Source organism: Salvelinus fontinalis, chromosome 14 (genome assembly GCF_029448725.1).
Source record: "Salvelinus fontinalis isolate EN_2023a chromosome 14, ASM2944872v1, whole genome shotgun sequence".
Classification (NCBI taxonomy): Eukaryota; Metazoa; Chordata; class Actinopteri; order Salmoniformes; family Salmonidae; genus Salvelinus; species Salvelinus fontinalis.
Window position 1 is genome coordinate 27,936,367 of NC_074678.1, and position 21,997 is coordinate 27,958,363.

The following is a 21,997-nucleotide window of genomic DNA, read 5'->3' on the forward strand; positions in this document are numbered from 1 at the left end:
GTATCCTCTGCTATCATCTCTCTCAGGAGACATATCCCTTTTCCGAGGATGATTTGGTGGCCATGGTGGGGAAGCTGAAGATAGGATAAGATGCATGAGAGATGAGATGTGTGTCCAAGGAGATCGGTCCAAGTGGAGGAGGTTGAGCCATGGCAGTAAATTGAGATGAATCTGAACCTGCTTGACTCCCTCTTTAGAGGCAAATGTAAAAACCCTGGATAAATGGGTGAATGAGATGTGATAAGGGTATATCATATATTAACCTATTTTGTCTTTCATTTTTTTATTAAATTACTACATTTCTACATGCTGGACCTCTATAGGGGAAAGCTTTATAGTATTATTAAATTCAGAGAGAGATGACAGAAAATGTATCAAGCCTGTCCTGCATTTTAATATCAATACACAGGTAATAAACATGCTGGCTGTGAATACAGAAGAGGCCGACAATAAAACTAAGCATTGTGGAAGACAACACCATACAGGGCAGCTAGGTGATTTTTTTACCCTTCTGTTTTGAGCTTCCATAACATTAACATTTCCATTCTTCTGGTGTAGTGCTACAGACACAGACCTCACCGAGTCTGGCCACGTTTTAGGATCAGTGCAAGGAGAGGCTTTCTCAGTTTCTAAAAGATGTTAAAGTAGTAAAAGTGTGCCTCTGTGATCTCGATTCATGAGCAGGGATATCAAGTGGATGGCTGAGAGTCTACGACTGGATTAGAAAACCTTGTTCTCAGTGTGCACTTTTCACCTTCAGTATTGGCAAAGCCACAGATGTATATTGCACAGCCAACTTCCTCATTAACTCTCATTAGTCTCAACCCACATAATATCCTGGGCTCTAGGGCTCAAAGCACCTGAGGGTTGCCACAAGCAGCAGGGAGGGTGTCAACAAGCACCTTTACAACTCACAATCCAACAGCAATTAAACAAATAAACAAGTCAATTGAGAAAAATAATTAGGTAAGTAGTAACAGGTAAGTAACAGAGCAAGTGATAAAGCAAGTAAATAAGTACAGTTAACAAATGTTTGTTCATGTCATCATTCTTACAGCAGTTTGACGTCTCAGACAGCTCAATCAGAGCAATACACCTCCCCGGAATGAGTAATATAGACGATACATCAGAGGCAATCAGTAAAATGTATAAACTTTGCAGTAATTTCAGCATCACAAACTATGCTTTTCTCAGCCCATTCTACAGATCATAAACTGTAACTTGCCATAATTCACAATTCTGAAAGGTTTGATTAGGTCAGAGATCACAGCTTCTCAGGTTTGGTGCTCAACTGCAATGTAGGGCCATTAATCATGTGTGCTTTTGTGGAGACAATTGAGAGTGCCACCATCACATTGCTGGCTGCTGTGACCATGGTTCTACTCTACTCTGCCAATGTGAAAGCCAGGAGACAGGGAGGGCTTGGACTAGAGGGGTCAGGGACACGGGATGGGTGAAATGCAATGTTCCAGGAAACATAAAGCTCAAGATCAAGCGTTTACTGTCCTTCATATGAGTTTGTAATCTGGAGCACATCAAAACCCTCCTATTCCCCAAGGTATCCACCCAGCCTTTACATCCACGGTTGAAACACCCCCAGCAGAGCCCACTTGCAAGTGTGTGAAGGAAGAGACCCTGAAAGCCGATTGCGTTTTAATAAAGTTTATTATCGGGTGGGAGCTAATCCTCACGGTAATCTCCCACAGCCCAAAGGAAAACTGGATTACTCACTTGCTATAATCCCAATGAAATTGTTAGGATTTAGCTAGCGCAACAGACCAGATGGTAACAGCCTTTTTCCTTCAACCTACAGACACCCCCACCACTCCTTAACCTACCCCCTTCCTCAAAACAAAACATTTGAATGTTACTCATAAAACCTCATGCAAAACAAAGTGGAAAGCTGTGGAGGGACAGAAAAAAAATGAATAATCTGGCATCTCAGGTACTTTGGATATTGATGGTATACTGTATGTACATTTGGTTTACATTAATCTAGTTATAAAACAGCAGAAAGGTAGTTATAGTGTATATTCTAACAGTGCAACTTGCTCTAGGAGAACTATTAAAGTCCACTATTGAACAATTACAACGATGCAAAATCTTAGCAAAAATAATTTGATTGATTGAGATAAGCAAAGCAAAACACAGTATCTCAAGTTGAGTGAGACCAGTAAGCCTAATGTAATGGATACCAGCCAAAACCCCCATCCTGCTTATTTTGTAACCTGTGAACAAGTGCTGCTCTACAACACTTCATTCATGTCTAAACTCTATTGTGCAAAGCTAATTGGGACATGTAAGATGCACTAGCCAATCAGACAATAGCATGGTATGGCCAGTCACAACATAGACCACTTTGGATCAGAATGTGTGAACCATAGAATAAGAACAAATTCTATAGTGTGAACAATAAACAACATTAATCTGACTACACACACATACATACATACATACATTTTATCATATAGTATCTTTATTTATTTGGAAACATCTACTTGCTTTATGCTAAAATCAATATGGATAATATACTTTCAGCCACTGTTTTTCCAAAATGACATTAAAGGCACATTTCTCTTTGTAAAATCACATTTTCTAATGGAGGTTGATTTCTTTCTAAGAATATAAAATAGTTGTTAGAGTACACAGCTTATAGAACTCTTTGGAAAGGCTGGCAGTGACAGATCTAAGAGAAGAGCAGTGTTTCTATTACATTAGGGCTTTTATCCATAAAACTCTATACAGTGATTATTTTTTCACATAACTTAATTTGTCATTATATACAGCCTAAGAATTACAATAAATATCAAATAAACCCCTTTAGTTGTTTTCACAAAAAATCATAAAATCCCATTAATTCCCTGGTGTTTTAATTCATCCTTCAGAAGTGGTCAAAAAAGGCTAAATATTTTGGGGTCATAAATTATTATCCTGAATGCAAGCACCATGAAGCAATCCATTGATGCGGAACATTACGAATCCTTCAGTTGGAGGGTTTCGGAACTGACCACAGCGTCACAGTATGGGTAAATCTACAGTAGCATTGCCAGGTAATGTTGACTCATGGCAGAGCCACCTTGGCCAGTCGCTGCCGCCGGCAGTTCTTGAAGAAGAGGTACATGGCCAGCAGACACATTGAGAACAGGAAGTAGAGGAGCACACACAGGCTGATGTTCAGTCTGGAGAAGCCCACGCTCAGCAAGGACATCCAGCGCCTCTTGTTAGGGTGCGGGTACATCTCCAGAGCCCCCTCCTCCTCTGACCCAGTGTACTTGCCCGTCAGAATCCTCTTCTGCAGCGTGTTGTGCTGCCCTAACAAGTCCGCCGGCTCCACGGGCTGCATCCCAAGCCGCAGCACTGGCCCCTGTTCCAGGCTGGCTCCAGGTTGCGGCTCCTTCTGCAGGGTCCTGAGTTTGACACGGGAGGACACTCTGGCTGCAGCGCGGAGGGCCTGGGCCTTGGCCTTGTAGTGCTGGTTGATGAAGGAGTCCAGGTCTACAATCTCCTCCTGTGGGGGCCTGAACTTCAGCCCCACGATGCTGGGCCTGCGCTGGGGCTGGTGGGACACATCTGCCTTGGGCTTTACCCAGGGTGGGGGTTCAGACATCTGCACCTTTTTTCCTGCCCTCTCTGCCTCCTTCTCTTCTGCTGGCTCTTCTTTAGCCACTTCTTCCTCCACCTCCGGCAGTGGTTTGACCAAGGTGTCCTGGGTCTGCCTGGCCCTCCTGCTCCTTCTCCTGATGCCTGGCGACCAGCCTCTCCTTCTGCCTGCTGAGGAGCTGGGCCGCCTTCTCCTCCAGGTAGTCAGAGAGGAGGTGTTCAGAAGAGAAGTGGGAGCGGAGGAAGGTGAGCAGCTCTTCCTGGTTCCAGATGTGTTCTCCATTCTTAACCCCGTGGCAACTGGGACACAGCTCTGGGGACGGCCACTGGATTTTAGGGAAGTGGGGATCCTCACTCAGAGCACCTGGTCAGCAGGAATGAGACGGTTACCTAGGATGAGTAAGTGTGCTTACTTATCAGAGCTAACATAAATGATACAGATAACAACACAGTCATGTTGAGAGGGTAAACTGTTTTGGTGGAAATGTAAATGTATTAGGTAAAACTGACTGGTCCAATAGAAGGACATACTGATGACATCTCACACAATTAAACTAAACTGATACCAAGACAGAGGTATTTTTGCATGCAGAATCTGTGTTGATGCTTGAATACATTACAAAGATCCTTTTTCTCCACATGGCTCATAATAATCAGTAAGTGCAGTGTGTTTGCATTGTGTGTGTGTGGATGAGTGTGTGATGTCTCGGTGTGTGTGTGACAGTGTGACAGGGTCTAACAATGATCAATGTGCTTCTGGGACGTCCCGGAGGGAGGGGTGGCGAGATAATAGACGTCGTCCAAGCGGACAGCTACCCCACCCCCCCTTCCCAACCTCTCCCAGACCCAGAACCCCCACACCCCTTTGAAGACGGCCCACTCTCCAAATTGAATATGAAAGCAGGCACCTCCAGAGGGGAGCTCTCCTTTTAATGAATTACAATTTTTTTGCTTTACATGTTTTCTTTAGCCCCCCAAATGGAGGCATCTGCTAATAAATTGCTTGTCGTCGCCCATGCGAGAGGAAAGTCAAAGCTGCAGCAGTTGTCACTTTACAGTGCTGTCAATTTACATCGCCCGTCTCTCCCCCAGATTAATCTCAGTCATATGCATGTGTGTATGTACTCTGCATACAGCACTTTACATAAGAGATACATCAATTTTACTATGTCCTGCTGGGCTTGGAGCCTTTTATACATTTCACCAGTGTGACAGCTTTCATATCCCGTCCCCTTATGACGACATGTCTTTGATGTCTCTATTCTAACTACCTTGCCTTTCATTTCCAGGGGTGACTTTAGCAATAGTACTGATACTATAGTAGCAATAGTATACTGATACTGTAACAAAGGCTTGTCAGGGAATGTCTTTCAAAGCATCCCATAAATATTAATGAAGAAATACCTATTTACCACATCAAAATAGTTTCTTCAGCACTAATTCTCAATGTGGAGATCTACTGTACAGGACACAGAGGAGCACTATTAATGTAGGCAGACTGGTAGATTAGCAGAGTGATGCTCTACAAAGCAAACCAACAACATGAGGCTGATACAGTATGAGCTGCTCCAGTCCCCAGCAGCACTACTGAGAGAGCGTCCTCAGCATCTCCCTTCCCCTCCTCACTGAGCCCTGGCAGCCCCGTGGCTCTGGTGTCTGTAGACATGCGTCTCTATCTCACCCTGTTGACAAGTGGCAACAGGACAGGTCTGCTGTTGCTACCGAGCCGGGCTCGGCTCAGGGTCTCTTTGTGCCAGCTAAATTAATTGCGTCGCTGCTTTACAAATAGGCGCCGCTTCATGCATGGCTGCCTCTGAAAGGAGGACAGTGGGAGCTGCTAAAGAGCCCCACTTTAGCGAGGAGGTGGAGAGGGAGGGGTGAGAGAAAGAGAGGGGGAAGAGGAGAGTACGTTCCCCCTGGGGAAGACTGGGATGAGAAGCAGAGGCGTGAGGGGGGTAGACCGACGGAGGAGATACTGCTACTCAATGCTACCAACACCCCTGCACCATCCCGTCCCCACCAGCCAAGCCCACCCCTTGAGGCCCTGCCCCCAAACGTCACAACCTGAAGCATCCTGGTGAGGGATTACAAAACAGGGGGAAGCGTGATGAAGGTGACATGGCGTGTGCCAACTGCTGTCACAAGCATCTTGGAAATTGAGCTCTTGGGCTGATGGTCCTCGCTCTGGGAGATTGTTGCCATATCAATTGTCAAGCGAAGGATATGACTCTCTGGGGAGGGACAGACATGCAGTCCTAATAGGGAGGAGTGTCTGGGGACCAGGGACAAGCACAGAAGGTGACGCACACGCCCCTCTACCCTGTTATTCAGGACACAGGCTGTCCAGGGGATTGAGGATGGGGGAGTCACCACCATCACACAGAAACAACAACAATGTGATTCAACGAAGTGAGGTGATAATGACAGGCTTGTGCCAAATAAACTCAAATGATGGCCCTAACAGCCAACTCAGCAGCCATATAGCCCTCATTAAAATGACACGGACATCAAGGCTGCAGTCTTGGCCGTTTTCAGTCTTTAGCACTACAGTTAAGGTCATAGATTTAGTATTTACTGTTGACCTGTAGTGAGCTCTAGACAGGCTAGGGCAGGGCAGGGAATCTCAGTCTTCTGGAAGGAGGGCTAATCTCTGAGAGGAAGAAGAGAAGGGGGAGACTGGGTGAGGAGGAGTGAGGGGGGACAGCTGGTGTCTGCCCAGAGGATCGCCAGGCGTATTATAGGGATTTAGGGGTTAGGAGTAGAGTTGGGACACTTGGGGGGGGGGGGTCCGTAGGGGCCCTTTTAAAGGAGTGAGAGGCTGAAAGAGATCCTCTAGGAGGGAAGTGGGAGAGGGAAAAGTACAATGGCCTGTGGGAGCCACATTTATCTAATGTTATTGTATGGACAATGGTGGCCACTGTAGGAGACATTTCAATTTATCATACTACTCTATAGTAATATGATGATATATGCAAATTCTATACTTACTAATTAGCATATTATGATTTACGTGTTGGAGGTTCAGTCTTAAAGACCAATCGTCCTCAATGGAAGTAGCAGTAACATTTGTCATGCATCCTTACCTGCCAGTCTATTGTTTACGTGGTTATGGTGGGACCAGAGCCACAGCACAGCGGAGGACAGTGTCCCCACATGGGACATGCTCTCCTGGGCCATGTTCTCAAAGTGGGTGGCACATGTCTGACAGCCAAAGAAACTGTGGATGTATGACCTCATTGCCTGGAGCACCTCCTGGGGGTCTGGGGAGAAGAACGCATAGGAGGAGGAAGTTATTAGCAAGATTAAGCATACTTGTTATACACATCAGTGTACTGTTGAAAAGGAGTCTAATATTGTACATTTGAAAATTGCAGCAAGGAATGTCTGTATATTCTTTCGTATACATTTAGTATGGCTAAGGGCATATGGGTTTGGCACAATGTAAAGAAGGTGCAAAGGTCCCTTAAAATGTTTTGCCAGTTATTATGAAAGGCTTAAAACATCAAAACATGGACAACAGACATGGACAGGGATAGTGAGGAATTCTTCAGTGCTAAACTATTAGTGGTTAATAACAGGGCAATAAAGGGCCTGGATCCTGAGTCCCCTGGGCATTCCCACGGTGCTCTGATATATTCCATGAATACCAGTATTTAGTCAATGTGCTCTGAAAAACAACCAGGTTGGCAGATGTCACCACCAGTACCAGCACCGAAATGTCTGCTGCAGGTTTTTGTTGTGTTTAATTCCCTACAGTAAAGCTTTATTTTGCCCTCAGATGATCCGTGGTGGTAGGGCGGAGGCCTAATCCAGAGGTCCATCCGCAGGGGGCCAGATGGACACCCCTGGTCCCCTGCTGGCCCATCTGCAGGTTATGTGCCCCCCTTTCCACCCCATCCCATAAGCCCTGGTATTAAGCCCTCCAGGAGAGGAGTGCTGGTCAGCTGCCTCCATTATTAACCACTCATATTCCACTAATCTAAAGAAATCCCTTTTGACCCACCCACAATTAGGGACTGTTTCAGATGCCGTTGTGACAAGAAAACAGAACAAAAAAGAAAAAAGAGCTTTGTATAGGCTACTTACGGAATTTAACACTGAAGTAAGTGTGTGAGAGTTGTTGTGTGGGACTGTCTAAATGTTGTGCAAGTGTGTGCAGTTAAATACGGTCATTGCAAAATATTCCACTAAACATTCCAGGCTAATTTGTTTACAAAGCACTTGTCCCTGGTTGGTCACCCCCCACCCTGCTCTCCCCTAGCTGAACCATATCCCTGTATTGAAAGCAGCAGCCCCTGTGTGAACGCTGTACACTCTTCTGACTGGCTCAATGACCTGGAGAGATCTGTCCCCAGAGAGCCATAGGGGTTCTAACAGACTGGAAACACTTGTGTCATGGTTCGTCGCCTGGGCACACTCACTCCTCTAAGACTGAATGGCTGCTGACTTCTGGCCAATTTCCTAGGAGGCGATGGGCTCTAAAGGCCGCATTAACAGGCTAACATGGCAGGAGGACTTGTTTTAGCTTCTAACAACATCCCTTTTCCACTTACTACCATTGTCCCAGGAACATTCCTCTTAAATTAACTGAAGTTTAGTGATCGTGTAATCATAAAAACGAAAATAGCTGTTGTTCAGTGAGTTTTCCTACCTTTGCCAGCAGCTTCCTCGGCCTGTACAGTAAGGACATGGAAAAGGGTCCACATGCCACAGGGGTACCTTCTGAAGTGGGGCTTGGAGCCCTGGCAGCCCACCCACCTCACCCCCTCAGGCAGCGCAGCATTAGGTACCTGATCACACACAAACGCACACATTTACAAGCATTTTTGCTTCACCCGCAATAACATCTGCTAAATATGTGTATGTAGCCAATCAAATTTGAATATTTGATTTATTTTACTTTAACACTAAGATTGATTGATGTCGCCCTATCTTCTCATAAAGCGGTTTCCATATAACCTGCTCTATCTGAGGATTCTTAATAAGAGGTTAGTTTACATGAATGAAAACAGGCCAAGTAAGTACATGGAAAATACATCTATGATTTATTTTACTGCAACATGTCATGTTAAGTGGGAGCACGTTCTATGCCATACTATTCTCATTCTATATCATGGCGATTCCATGTTAATGGAAACGCCTCAACAGAGTGGTGAGATTGTGTTCAGGTCAAGGGAAGGAAACACTGCTAAAACACGCTTTGATCAAACAGCATATTTCTGACATATTGTCGTTTCCTCCCTGCCACTGCCCAGGATTGCAGAGTCTGATTGACAGAATTACTTCAAAGTCGATAGTAAAGATTCAGTGTGTGTATACTGTTCGACACCAGTCCATTTCTTAGAGGAGCTGGTTCATACCTCTTCATTGATTAATTGATTCGGCTGCTAAAAGCTAATGATGTCACTAAGTGACTGGTCCAATTGGGGAACCTATAGGCATGTCGGCTTAGATCCAAAGTCAACAACACATACATTTTCCAATAATACATATGCTGGCACAAGGCTCACAAGATTCATTTACAGCATTACATAAACCTACTTCCCTGTGTGCTGATACTCTATGCCTGAAATATTTCAGCTATCATCTATAAAATCACTTGACTCTGGCTCATCAACAATATGGTGAGTGGTTCTGCCTCAGGCTTGTCTGATTGGCTGGCGGGTTGACCCCTCACCTCTGCAGTGTTGTCCAGAGCGTCCCTCAGAGAGCTGTAGGACAGCTCTGTGTCCTTCTCACCCTTCAGCCACGTGTGCACAGACTTCAGCAGGTTGTTCACCACAGGACGACCAGGGAAGTACTGCCCAAGACAACATTACAGGTAAACATCATCATCATCATTAACTCCTCTCATTTCATACAATAGACTCTTAAACAGTATATTTTGTACTGTGTGGTAATAGATTATTATTACTATGAGTTGGAAATCCATCTGTCATGCCATCTGTCTGAGTTTAGAAATTTCACCTAAACCCGCTTTTGCCATACTTCACGTGTAATGTTTTTTTCCACTAATTTAGTAAAAACGGCAGTGTATAAGACACCTGAGAATTTGTCATGACTGTTTCTTGTACTGTTTGTTAACGTTCTCTAACCTCTGCTGTTGTCAAGAAGTAGGTTGAAAAACTCAGCTCCATCATTCATTGAATCAGATGGCTTATTCATCACAAAACCCACTGATATTGCCAACTACTTTAATGACCTTTTCATTGGCAAGATTAGCAAACTTAAGCATGACATGCCAGTAACAAACGCTGGCACTACACATCCAAGTATAACTGACCAAATGATGTAAGTGTGGAAGAGGTGAAAAAGTTAGTGGTCTATCAACAATGACAAGCCTCCGGGGTCTGACAACTTTGATGGAAAATTACTGAGGATAATAGCAGATGATATTGACACTCCTATTTGCCATTTATTTGATTTAAGCCAACTAGAAAGTGTGTACCCTCAGGCCTGGAAGGAAGCAAAAGTCATTCCGCTACCTTAGTAAAGCCCCATTTACTGGCTCAAATAGTCGACCAATCAGCATACTAGCAACCCTTAGTAAAAAAAAGAAGGGGGTTTGACCAGATACAAATGCTATTTTACAGTAAACAAATTGATAAGACTTTCAACACGCTTATAGGGAAGGACATTCAACAAGTACAGCACTTAAACAAATGACTGATGATTGGCTAAGAGAAATTGATTAAAAAGATTGTGGCGGCTGTTTTGACTTCAGTGCAGCTTTTGAAATTATTGATCATAGTCCACTGCTTTACACCCCCTGCTATATTGTGGACCAAGAGTTACCTGTCTAACAGAACACAGGGGGTGTTCTTTAATGGAAGCCTCTCCAACATAATCAGGAAAATTACCATTGGCTCAGAACAGGGCAGCACGGCTGGCTCTTAAATGTACACAGAGAGCTAACATTAATAATATGCATGTCAATCTCTCATGGCTCAAGGTGGAGGAGAGATTGACTTCATCACTACTTGTTTTTATAAGAAGTGTTGACATGCTGAATGCACCGAGGTGTCTGTTTAAACGACTAGCACACAGCTCAGACACCCATGCATACCCCACAAGACATGCCACCAGAGGTCTCTTCACAATCCCCAAGTCAAGAACAGACTATGGGAGGCACACAGTACTCTATTCCACATCAGGTAACTGATGCAAGCAGTAGAATCAGATAAAAAAAACAGATATTGAACAGCAGGGAATGTGAAGAGACTAACACACAGGTACAGACACATGCATGCATACACACACACACTCTAAACACACATACATTGAAATATTGTTGCATTGGGGTATTACTGTATACATTTTGTATTGTAGATATGTAGTGGTGTAATAATGTTATATGATGTACTGTTTTATATTTTATGTGTGATGGAAGAGCCTTAATATGTTTGGACTCTAGGAAGAGTAGCTGCTGCCTTGGAAGCAGCAAATGAGGATCCCTAATAAATACAAAGACAACATGGTGTGTGTGGAAATATAACACTGCAACTAACAGTGGGCCAGTATGGGAGGCAGGGAGGAAATCCCAGTGCCTTGTGTTTGAGACGCATGGTGACAGAAGAGGGTCAGCTGAAGACAGGGAGGCATTAACAACAGAACAAGCTGATTGGAGGTGTAAAGCCACTTCCGATCCTTAAAGAACCCTTACAACAGCCACCCTGGAAGACCCATCACTATACTGCTATTGACTAGATTCTACAGGTCGACCTGGATTTAACCCTAACGGCTAAGAGATGACCAAATAAACAGTAGGCTGTCATGGCAACCTTCTCCCATTCAAAACAGAGGTAAGATGTCTCAGTCACAATGGACTATTTAAGTTCATTAGCATTTTCTGGTGTTGTCATGGCGAAATCTACAGGCTCCTCATAAGTAGTTAACAATCAAATCAGATGCACACACACATGTGCAGGCGTGTATGGACGCACACACCCACAAGAAACAGTCAGTGTAGTAACATCCAGCAGTGTGAACATGGTGGACCTGGAAGCGGGCCAGTGCTGCCCTTTTGCGACACGGGGGCACAAACCCATCAGTGCGACACAGAGGCAGGGGCCTGGCCCAGCCTGGCCGGGAGGGGACAGCATCCCAGAGGTGCACCTTTTTTGATTTGTGCTGCAGAGTCTTTTCAATTTGCCCTGGCCATCTGTTCAGCAGCGTTTGGGTGCCTGGCTCATGGTTCTATTCATCACTCTAACCGGATCTCCATTACACCAGGCCCACTTAAAAAGGCACCTGGAGATTTACTTAACCCCTGTGGCCCACACAGCCCCATACAGGGTTTGATTTGCTCCCTTAATCTGAGACATTCAGCTAAAAAGATGGTGTTTGGGTATTCACAGATACAGATACCCAATCCTGTACTACAGGTGGGTTGTTAACAGGAAACAAAAGAGGTCCCCCGTCTGCTGCTGCTGAGGAGGACAATTAGATCATCGGCCGGGCGGCTGAGACGCCTAGGTCTGGGGACTACTGGGCACTAACCAGGCTGAAAAGCTCATTAACACACATTTGAATTTAAAAGCGAGGAAATTGGGGACGGGCAGGCAAATGGGCTCTGCTCACCAGAGCCAAATATTTAGCATGTTCTGCTCTCCACCTGCGTATCGATTTCCTAAATCATAAGCAAAGGCCAACATATTTGGCTGGGAAATTAGTAGTAATTTGGTCTGAAGTATTTGATAAAAAACATGAACATATCAAGTGTGATGAATCAATGCTACAGTATACTGTATCCCCATCATGAAGGATCTCTCCAAGTGACCTCTTCTCTGGTAGTATACCTCTAACCACTATCAGAGCCCCCACCTGACCCCCAAACCTAACCCCCTGTCCCCTCCCCCAGCCTCTCAGAGGACCATGACAATCCACTTCACCCGGCAAGATGTCATCTTAAATCCGATTAGTATCAGCACTTGAGAAACCGCAGTCTCCTCCGAGAGACGTTCAAAATAGAATGCATCTGTCGGCCTGGCCAGGGGAAGCCCTTTTTAATCCTGCCTCATTCAACCTCAGGGACCAATATACATGCCACTGAGTAAAAGCTGCCTAACTGCATGCAGCAGCCTAGTGGACCTATCTGTTATGCCACAGCCCAGCCACAACCCAACAAACAAAGGCCTTTGTCCTACTGGTGGAGTCCAGAGGTTGGTGGGCTACCCTTACAGTATCACTGAGGCCAATCTGTTAACACAGCCACATTCCACCACCATCCACCTCCGCTAACTGCTAACCTTAGCATGGACACACTGAGCCATGCGCCACGGGAGAGAGATGGATTTGGGCTCAAGCTCCACCCTAAATCCTTGTTTTATTCCCTGGCCCTCCCTCCCTTGCAGCAGGAGGCTTCTTTCAAGAAAGCAGGATAGAAACGGTAATCCTAAAACCTCTTTGTAATGCTCTCATGCTTCCCAGATCCACTTTTTAAAATCCTCATATACATGTATGGATTCATAAATCTGGATTCTGGTTGACAAGACAGTAAATCTAGTAATATTACAGCGCAAGAAAATATAACTTGTTTACGTCCGTCCTGTCTGGGACAGAGATGCACTGTGATGTGGGAGCACACAGCACACCACAGATTCTATTGACAGCTGAGCGTGTCATCGGTATGAGACCAGCTGTAGGTTTTGTGCACAGTGACTCATTCTCAGGATGATCCAATTACACCAGTCACTCTGGAAGTTTAAGAATCTTAGTTTGCTGTGACATGCTGTGCGTGTGATCTATTAGACGGGTAAACAGTGCTGTACAGTCTGCCATTTGGTCATAACACTTGAAGGGATACGAGAGATTGAGCATGAACAGACAGACCATGGTTTTATACACATGGTTCACTTGTCTGTATTGGTCCAAACCATCCCTAAGACAGGTTGAATAAAACCCCTTGGTTGAGGCAACGGTCTGACAAACGTCAATAAATACTGCTGCAATGCCTGCTTTCTCTGCTACAATCTCAGCAAGGACATTGTTGTGGGGCACTGACAAATCCCACAGGGAGTTTGAGGTATTGACAAAACAAACTGGAGTTAATGGGGGGCTGGAGAAAAACCCTCCCACAGTCCGTTCAATCCCTCCCTAGAGAGTCTGAAATAATCACAGAGATTGGTGGTGGAGAGGCCTGATGCCTGATGCACAGCCAATACGAGCAGGACTGGGGAGGTCATTGTCTTGGGATCCCTGGCACACTTCTGGGTAGCATAGAGCTGGGAGGGGAGGTGAGGGGTGGGGGCAGGGGTTTTACCCAGTTCTAAGAAATCCTAATCAGGGTATGTCTGCATACAAAAAAAAGAGGTGGGGATCCAATGGGAAGGAAATAAAGTATTTCCCCAAGAGCCTTTTGTGTCCTGTCAAGTCAATGACCTCCAATTTTGGGTTCACCATTGAGTGTCATTCCTACTGTGATACACATTTTTGGGTGTGAAGGTATAAGCATGTAAAAACTATATAATAGTAAAGTTATTGTACACTTAACGGTATTACATTAGTAATTTTGAACCAAGTAACAATGGCACTTATTCATTTGGTGAATTATATGGACCATATTTTCATATTTCTTTTTAAAGCAAAACTGAATTAGAACTAATTATGCAGCTAAATGGAAGGCCTCTGTTTCACAACTGATATCCTTGAACAAATCCAAAGCACTGTCTCACTCTAGTGGTATGTCGTCATAACTGCATAGCCCTGACAACAGCCAGCCAACCATCTTCTTTAGGGCTGATATGAACAGAGAGAGGATGAATGGGTGAGGTTAGTGTTCAGTGTGGGTATGGTTTAGTTTCAGTGTGAGCAGCAAACCTGTCCACTCACCTTCGCTAGTACTGAGATGTAGCGTTGTAGTGTGCTCAGTGCCTCTCCTTTGATGACAGGGTGAGCTGCCAGCTCCACGCGCAGAGAGTAGTGCAGAGTAGACTCCAGGTCTGCCATATACACACGAGACCTAACGACACACACAATTCAACATTTTTGTCGTAGAATCAATGGGGTTACATTGGTAAATCTTACACCTAAAAATTAGGAACTTATTTTTCTGGACACCATTACTGTTTTGTCAAGTTAAAACGCTTTACCTGTTAAATGGTCTCAATTGGTCCTCTGTTGTGTTTTTCGCAAGGTCAGAGGTCACTGGCAGTGACTTTCCGGCCCGCACTACCCCAGGAAGCCTCTGGAGGGCGTAGGTGTAGAAGGTCCGGGCCTCAAGTTGTCTGGAAGAAAGCCAAGCAGACAGTTGAGTTCACAGTTAGGGCTGATGAATTTCTATTAATCTGGCACCAGCCACAGGAAGATTTTAACCATGGAAACAGGTGAAAAATCCTTCCCACTAGAATAACAACACAGACCTCACAGTATATTGTAGCTACAGTGGAAAAATACGGTTTTTAGCTTCTCCATCTAGGAACAGGATACAAGTGGTTACATGTGCCAGGGCCTGCCCTCAACAGAGCACAGGTGGGCCCCTGGTCTCCTCACTAAGCCCTCCTCTCTCCTCTGGTGAACAGATGGTGCTGAAATACCACCGCTGATCATTTCCCTCTCTACTAACCCTACAAAAGGAACAAAAAGACTGCTATCCGTCTCCCTGTTCTTACCAGCCAGCCAAACCACCCTGTGGACCAATGAGAGCAGGAGGACGCTCCAGGCCTGAGCTCGCCTGGCCCACCCCTGCCTGGGACTCAATTACACTAGACTCGCTGGGTCGCTATTCATTGTGGGGTCCCCAGAGCACAGAGGCACGCGTCAGAGGGGGGAGAGGCACACGTCGGAAGGGAGGGGCCGTTTTCACCTGGGAGAGGCACACGCATGACGGATGTGCGACTCCATTCCCCCCCCGCCCCCCGGATCAATCACGTATTCAATGGGCGACCATCTGTCGCAGCGCGAGGCAACGTTGGGGTGGTTTGGCAGGTGAACCGCAGGAAAGGAACGCTATTGTATCCATGCAATAAATTAAACCCCCTCTGTACGCCCTGGAAGAGGGGGGGAATAAATAAATCAGCAATAAATCATTTCCTTTTTGCATTTGTCAACTAAAAAGACTCCTCTTGCATGCCAAGTTATGGAAATAAGCAAAACAAAGTGAAAGAAACAGATTAATTCACAGGGTGAGGAATCATTATACAAAGTATTATGATATTGAGTGATAATAATAATATAATATTTTAATTCCATGATCCCATTAAGAGGCCAGATGTTAAAAGGCATCCTACTATAAAAGTGTATAACACAACAAATTTCACAACAAGATTGTTGAGTATTGAACTGTGAAAATAGAAAATTAACTCTTGATGAGTAGGTACATTAGGGTCCAGACTCTGAGGAAAGCTGAAAGTGATCTGCAGTTGTGTCACATATTGTGATGGTATTAGAGCAGTCACTCACACATGGAGCCTGGTGAAGATCCCACTAGGATAGTACAGGTAACAGGAGGGGAAGTCGGTCACATTCAGTTTAGCTACCAGGCCATCCTCAGTGCTCAGGACCCTCCGCACAGCTATTTTCCAATACTGCAGTAGGTCCAGAGTCAACTGGTGAGGAAGAAAACCCAACACAGTAATGACCGACTGTCTGCATGTTGTTTCAAATTGGTTGTACTAGGCACACAAGTACACTCGTTGACACAGTGACACACTCGTTGACACAGTGACACACTCGTTGACACAGTGACACACTCGTTGACACAGTGACACACTCGTTGACACAGTGACACACTCGTTGACACAGTGACACACTCGTTGACACAGTGACACACTCGTTGACACAGTGACACACTCGTTGACACAGTGACACACTCGTTGACACAGTGACACACTCGTTGACACAGTGACACACTCGTTGACACAGTGACACAGTTAACATAATGTTTGCCTACTATACAGCAGGGGTAGGCCACTAGATTCAGCCGGGGGCAATTTTTTTTTCGGGGCTGATGGTCGGAGGGCACAATGATTTGTACATTGCAAATTGACCACAACTAAGTCCAAAAATAGATTCTATTAGAAAATAAAAATGATTATGAAAATGAGACATGATCACATATCTCAAATTTTTATATATATATTTTTTAATTGTGGGAATTCGTGGGAACAGATTCCCCCCCCAAAAAATTAGGGGAGCCAAAAAAATATCACTGTCTTTTGCCAACACCTGCTATACATAGAAAATGTTTTTTGTGTGCTTGTAAATGTTAACCATTTGACCACCCCAGGATTTTTTCTCCTCCATTTCCCTCTGAGGAGCATGTAGCTTGACTGATGCTAATTCATTCTTACCTCTCTGCCCACATTTGAGTTAGAGGTCTCAAAGAGCAAGGCCAGGTGTCCCACACTGTTTGTCTCAAAGCAGTTGTCAAGCTCTGCTCTGCTGTGGAGCGAGGAGGATAATACAATTTACATAAGGACCACAACATATCACTAATAGTTGATGATTGAAACATCAAGTACATTTCAATTAAGACTCTATTAAAAAGAAATGAACAGCACAATCTGAGCATTGACATGTAACACACATGACAAGTGGTATAGCGCCTTCTTCAATAGAGGAAGAAGACTTCATGATCTAACACTTTCATTCAGAAAAGAGGAATCAACGTGACCTCCTGACTGTTTTCTTTATTCTACTTCCTATGTTATCAACCATTATCTTGTAAAGTCATGGAGATAAATAACGCCAAACGTAAAAGTCAAGTGTCTCATGACGGGTTGGAGGAGTGTGTGAGTATATGTGCTGTGGCACAACCCAATAGACACCCTCACTTATCCATGAAAACCTTTAAACCAAGGGTGGTATTGTCACAATATAAATGGAAATCATGATGGCCTAGGCCCTGGAGGTAGTGTTTGTGTGTGTGTGTGAGCGCTAGGGTGTTTGTGTGATCAGAAGATGCTGCCTCTCCTGCATGTATGTTTGTTTAAAAAAAGAAGGAAAAAAAGAAGAGGCTGCCTCACCTAGCAGTCTCCAGAGGAGGGCAGGCAGGGGGCCAGGGAACCGCATGGGTCTCCATCTTGTCAATGATCTTATGGCGTAAACCCCTCACATTAGGAGGAAATCCTGGGAGGATACAGGCACACAGGACTAATAAGAGAACATGTAGAAAAAAGTAGAAAAACACAGTTCAAAACTTCTCATACTAGCCATTCCCCATCACCATCTGCCCCAGGAATTATCTAAAAATGTGTATTACCTCTGAAACCTTCTCCCTTGGAGTCAAGTTTGGAGTAAGCGTGGAAGAACTGTCAGAGGGAGAGAAAGAGAGGATCAGATGGCAGGTCGCCACATGTTGACCACTGGGAGGAACAAGGGACACCCCTCCCCATTAAAAGCCCTTCCTACTTTAAATCACCTGCAGATGTTGCAGCTCCCTCATTCATTCAGACAAATGGTCTCCTTGATTTGACTTTCACCGGAACACAAAAGAAGAACTCAGACATTTATTGACAACTAATCTCAAGTGAGTGTATTGCTACCTGAAACGTAACACTGTTAGGGTTTATGAGTCAAAATAGCTGATAATGAATGACTCAATCTGTGAAATGGTTCATTTTTAAACATTGGATACATTGGTTCCTGTGAGGTAAGACACTGAAAATCCATAAAGCTGGTGGAATATAACAGTTGAAGTACCTTCAGTGTTGGGTACCCCCTGACACCAAAACGGGAACAAATCGGCCCATTATCTTGATTAGCACAGTCTATGGCAGCTAAATCCACAGCCGGTTTCCACTCTAGGGAGAGACATTATAATTAGTTTCAAACTCAATGCACCAAAAATGCACATCTCCATACGATAGGGGTTATATAAATATTCCTCTGATTACTACAACTTCTAAGCATATACAATTATTCCATATGATCAGCAGGAAAGCAGGCCAGAGGCTGGTGGCTTCTCTCTTGACCTGAGGCCTTAAAACCTGCCTCATGGTTTGGGCCTGCTGCCAAGAGGAAACTATGTGCATTTCAAACTAACTGCATGGGATTATTTTCCTGTTACACAGTTAATTGGATCCTGCATATAGACTGAGACCTGAAATGCCAAAATGTATTCTGATTTGGGATTCCAAAGGATGGTGTTTGAACAAGAGTAGCTATGAGATGGACAGAATGCAAATTCCTAAATCACATCATATGCTCCAATAATCAAATGTAGAGTCTGGAAGCAACATTCTTTCCGCAATATTAAGCTGATCCACCCCTTTAAAAAAAAAAAAAATGTTGAGTCTGCCTTGGAGGGGAGGAGGGGGAGGGCTGAGATACTGGATGTGCTGAACTCTGAAAAACAAGGTCAGCATCACACAGCTTTTATCCCGCAATTTACATTTTAAAGTGAAATAATACAGGAATATAAAATTAAAACAATTGTTAATAATTGCTTTATTTAAAAAAAAAAATGCAATAAATAAATTTTAAAAGTCTGCATAGACTAATAATTTTTGTTTTAGAAATTGGATACTACACAAGATACTACACACAAATTGAGAGTACAAATACTCTCAATTTGCACTGCAGTTTGATGGGCATATAAAACAATACATACACTGCATTCGGAAAGCACTCAGACCCCTTGACTTTTTCCACATTTTGTTACAATTTAGAGCAATGCTGTAATGTATTTAATTGTCCCCCCCCCCCCCCCCATCAATCTACACCCCCATAACGACAACGCAAAAACAGGTTTTAGAAATGTTCACAAATGTATTAAAAATAAATAACTGAAATTTACATTTACATAAGTATTCAGACCTTTTAGTTTGTACTCTGTTGAAGCACCGTTGACAGCGATTACAGCCTTGAGTATTCTTGGGTATGACGCTACAAGCTTGGCACACCTGCATTTGGAGAGTTCCTCCCGTTCTTCTCTGCAGATCCTCTCAAGCTCTGTCAGGTTGGATGGGGAGCGTCACTGCACAGCTATTTTCAGGTCTCTCCAGAGATGTTCGATCGTGTTCAAGTCCGGGCTCTGGCTGGGCCACTCAAGGACATTCAGAGACTTGTCCCGAAGCCACTCCTGTATTGTCTTGGCTGTGTGCTTAGGGTCGTTGTCCTGTAGGAAGGTGAACCTTTGCCCCAGTCTGAGGTCCTGAGCGTTCGAACAGGTTTTCATCAAGGATCTTTCTGTACTTTGCTCCGTTCATCTTTCCCTCGATCCTGGACTTGTCCCTGACGTGGAAAAACATCCCCACAACATGTAGCCACCCCCATGCTTCACCGTAGGGATGGTGCCATGTTTCCTCCAGACGTGACGCTTGGCATTCAGGCCAAAGAGTTCAATCTTGGTTTCATCAAACCAGAGAATCTTGTTTCCCATGGTCAGAGTCCTTTAGGTGCCTTTTGACAAACTCCAAGCTGGCTGTCGTGTGCCTTTTACTAAGGAGTGGCTTCCATCTGGCCACTCTACCACAAAGTCCAGACTGGTGCAGTGCTGCAGAGATGGTTGTCCTTCTGGAAGGTTCTACCATCTCCACAGATGAACACTGGAACTCTGTCAGAGTAACCATTGGGTTCTTGGTCACCTCCCTGACCAAGGCATTTCACACTGATTGCTCAGTTTGGCTGGGCAGTCAGCTCTAGGAAGAGTCTTGGTGGTTCCAAACTTCTTACAATTAAGAATGATGGCAGCCATTGTGTTCTTGGGGACCTTCAATGCTGCAGACATTTTTTTTACCCTTCCCCAGATCTGTGCCTCGACACAATCCTGACTCGGCGCTCTACGGACAATTCCTTCGACCCCATGGCTTGGCTTTTGCTCTGACATGCACTGTCAACTGTGGGACCTGATATAGACAGGTGTGTCTTTCATGTCCAATCAATTGAATTTACCACAGGTGGACTCCAATGAAGTTGTAGAAACATCTCATGGATGATCAACGGAAACAATGGAGCTCAATTTCAAGTCTCATAGAAAAGGGTCTGAATACTTATGTAAATAAGGTATTTCTGTTTTGAATTTGTAAGACATTTGCAAACATAAAAAAAAACTGTTTTCACTTTGTCATTATGAGGTATTGTGTGTAGATTTAAGGAAAACCCGTAATTGAATAAATTGTAGAATAAGGTGGTACCGTAACAAAATGTGGAAAAAGAAAAGGGGTCTGAATACTTTACGAATGCACTGTAAGTGAAAAACGAAGACAAATTGATGGATCCATGTCGCAAGAAAGAACATTTACATTTGTTTAACCCATGACTTGTACACTTAACACATGACCAGTCAATTATGATTGGTTTACTAACAACAACCCGTTCAATACGTTGTAAAAACCCCGCCTACGGTACTGTTTATGAATGGGCTTCCAGTTTATATCAAATTCATGAAAATGTGGTCATTTAAGATACATCCAAATTATATTCGTGCCTTAAATTAATTAACCTGATGCCTTTAATGAACGTTTTCGATTGCGTTTTTCTCTTCGTAATCGAAACCTATATAGAAGGCATTGAGTAAAAGTTAATTAATACACGAATATAATTTTACATCTTAAATTACTACATTTTAATTAATTTGATGATATAAACTTGAAACCCGTTCAAAAACAATACTAGTCTTACACCAGGAAGTAGTTGAGACTGCCATAGGCCAACACTAAATATTATATTACTGGAAAATGCAAACCAACCTTTAATATCGCTTGCGAGACTTTTCCATACGGGAGAAAAAGCAATACAATGCCCGCACCAAGAGGCGTAAAACTCAACAACCAGTGCGGCTGTAGAATTGAACAAAACGCTGTCCACATTATCCGGGGTTAAAACGACTACCTGATCAGAAGCGGTGTACAAGCCAGCTTCGGTGGTAAAAGGAAAAAGTAAACACACAAATAAGATAGTAGATATGAATGACTCTCTCAAATTTGCGTGTATTTTCCCTGTAAACCTAGACGTGGCACGGTAGCAGCGCCACGCCATCTTCGTATGCTTTTCTGACAGCTACCAGGTCCGAGCAAGGCAACCACTGAATATGAAAGTTATAGAAACTTTTTCACTCGTCCAACTCCCTCCCCCAACCTTTGACCGCCGAAGAAGCAGGGTTACATTCATAAACAAGGACGGAGGCGATATAATTGATTTGAGCTTTGTTGATGTGAGTTGATGCATCCATATGTGAGAATACTTGTGTCTATGTATTTGAGAGTGGTTACATTTCTCCCCATTCCTCAGCTGTTTACGAAAAAAGTGGCAGGGAGGCCTTTGTTTGAATCACAGATTGCCCCTTTAAAAGGGGTTGGCCTGCAGAACTTATTCAATGTCTATGATCCAGACTTACTATCGATAATTGACTTAAACATCTAATAATGACTTCTCATAATTATGACTTAGTAAGTCATAATGAGATAGATACCACCTTATAATTAAAACGTACTTCTCAATTATGATGATTTACTAT

At 44.0% G+C, this 21,997-nt stretch overlaps 1 protein-coding gene across 1 annotated transcript; it reads right to left on the bottom strand.

The window, feature by feature from the left end:
- Positions 1-1,646: 1,646 nt before the first annotated feature.
- Positions 1,647-21,714, bottom strand: LOC129810558 (sulfhydryl oxidase 1-like). Its single transcript, XM_055861169.1, is given in 13 exon segments — positions 1,647-3,722; positions 3,724-3,964; positions 6,684-6,860; positions 8,252-8,390; positions 9,278-9,400; positions 14,431-14,560; positions 14,691-14,825; positions 16,000-16,145; positions 16,890-16,980; positions 17,565-17,667; positions 17,801-17,849; positions 18,241-18,341; positions 21,231-21,714. Coding segments are annotated over 13 exon segments (2,385 nt in total). The 5' UTR covers positions 21,520-21,714; the 3' UTR covers positions 1,647-3,061.
- Between the last annotated feature and the right edge of the window lie 283 nt (positions 21,715-21,997).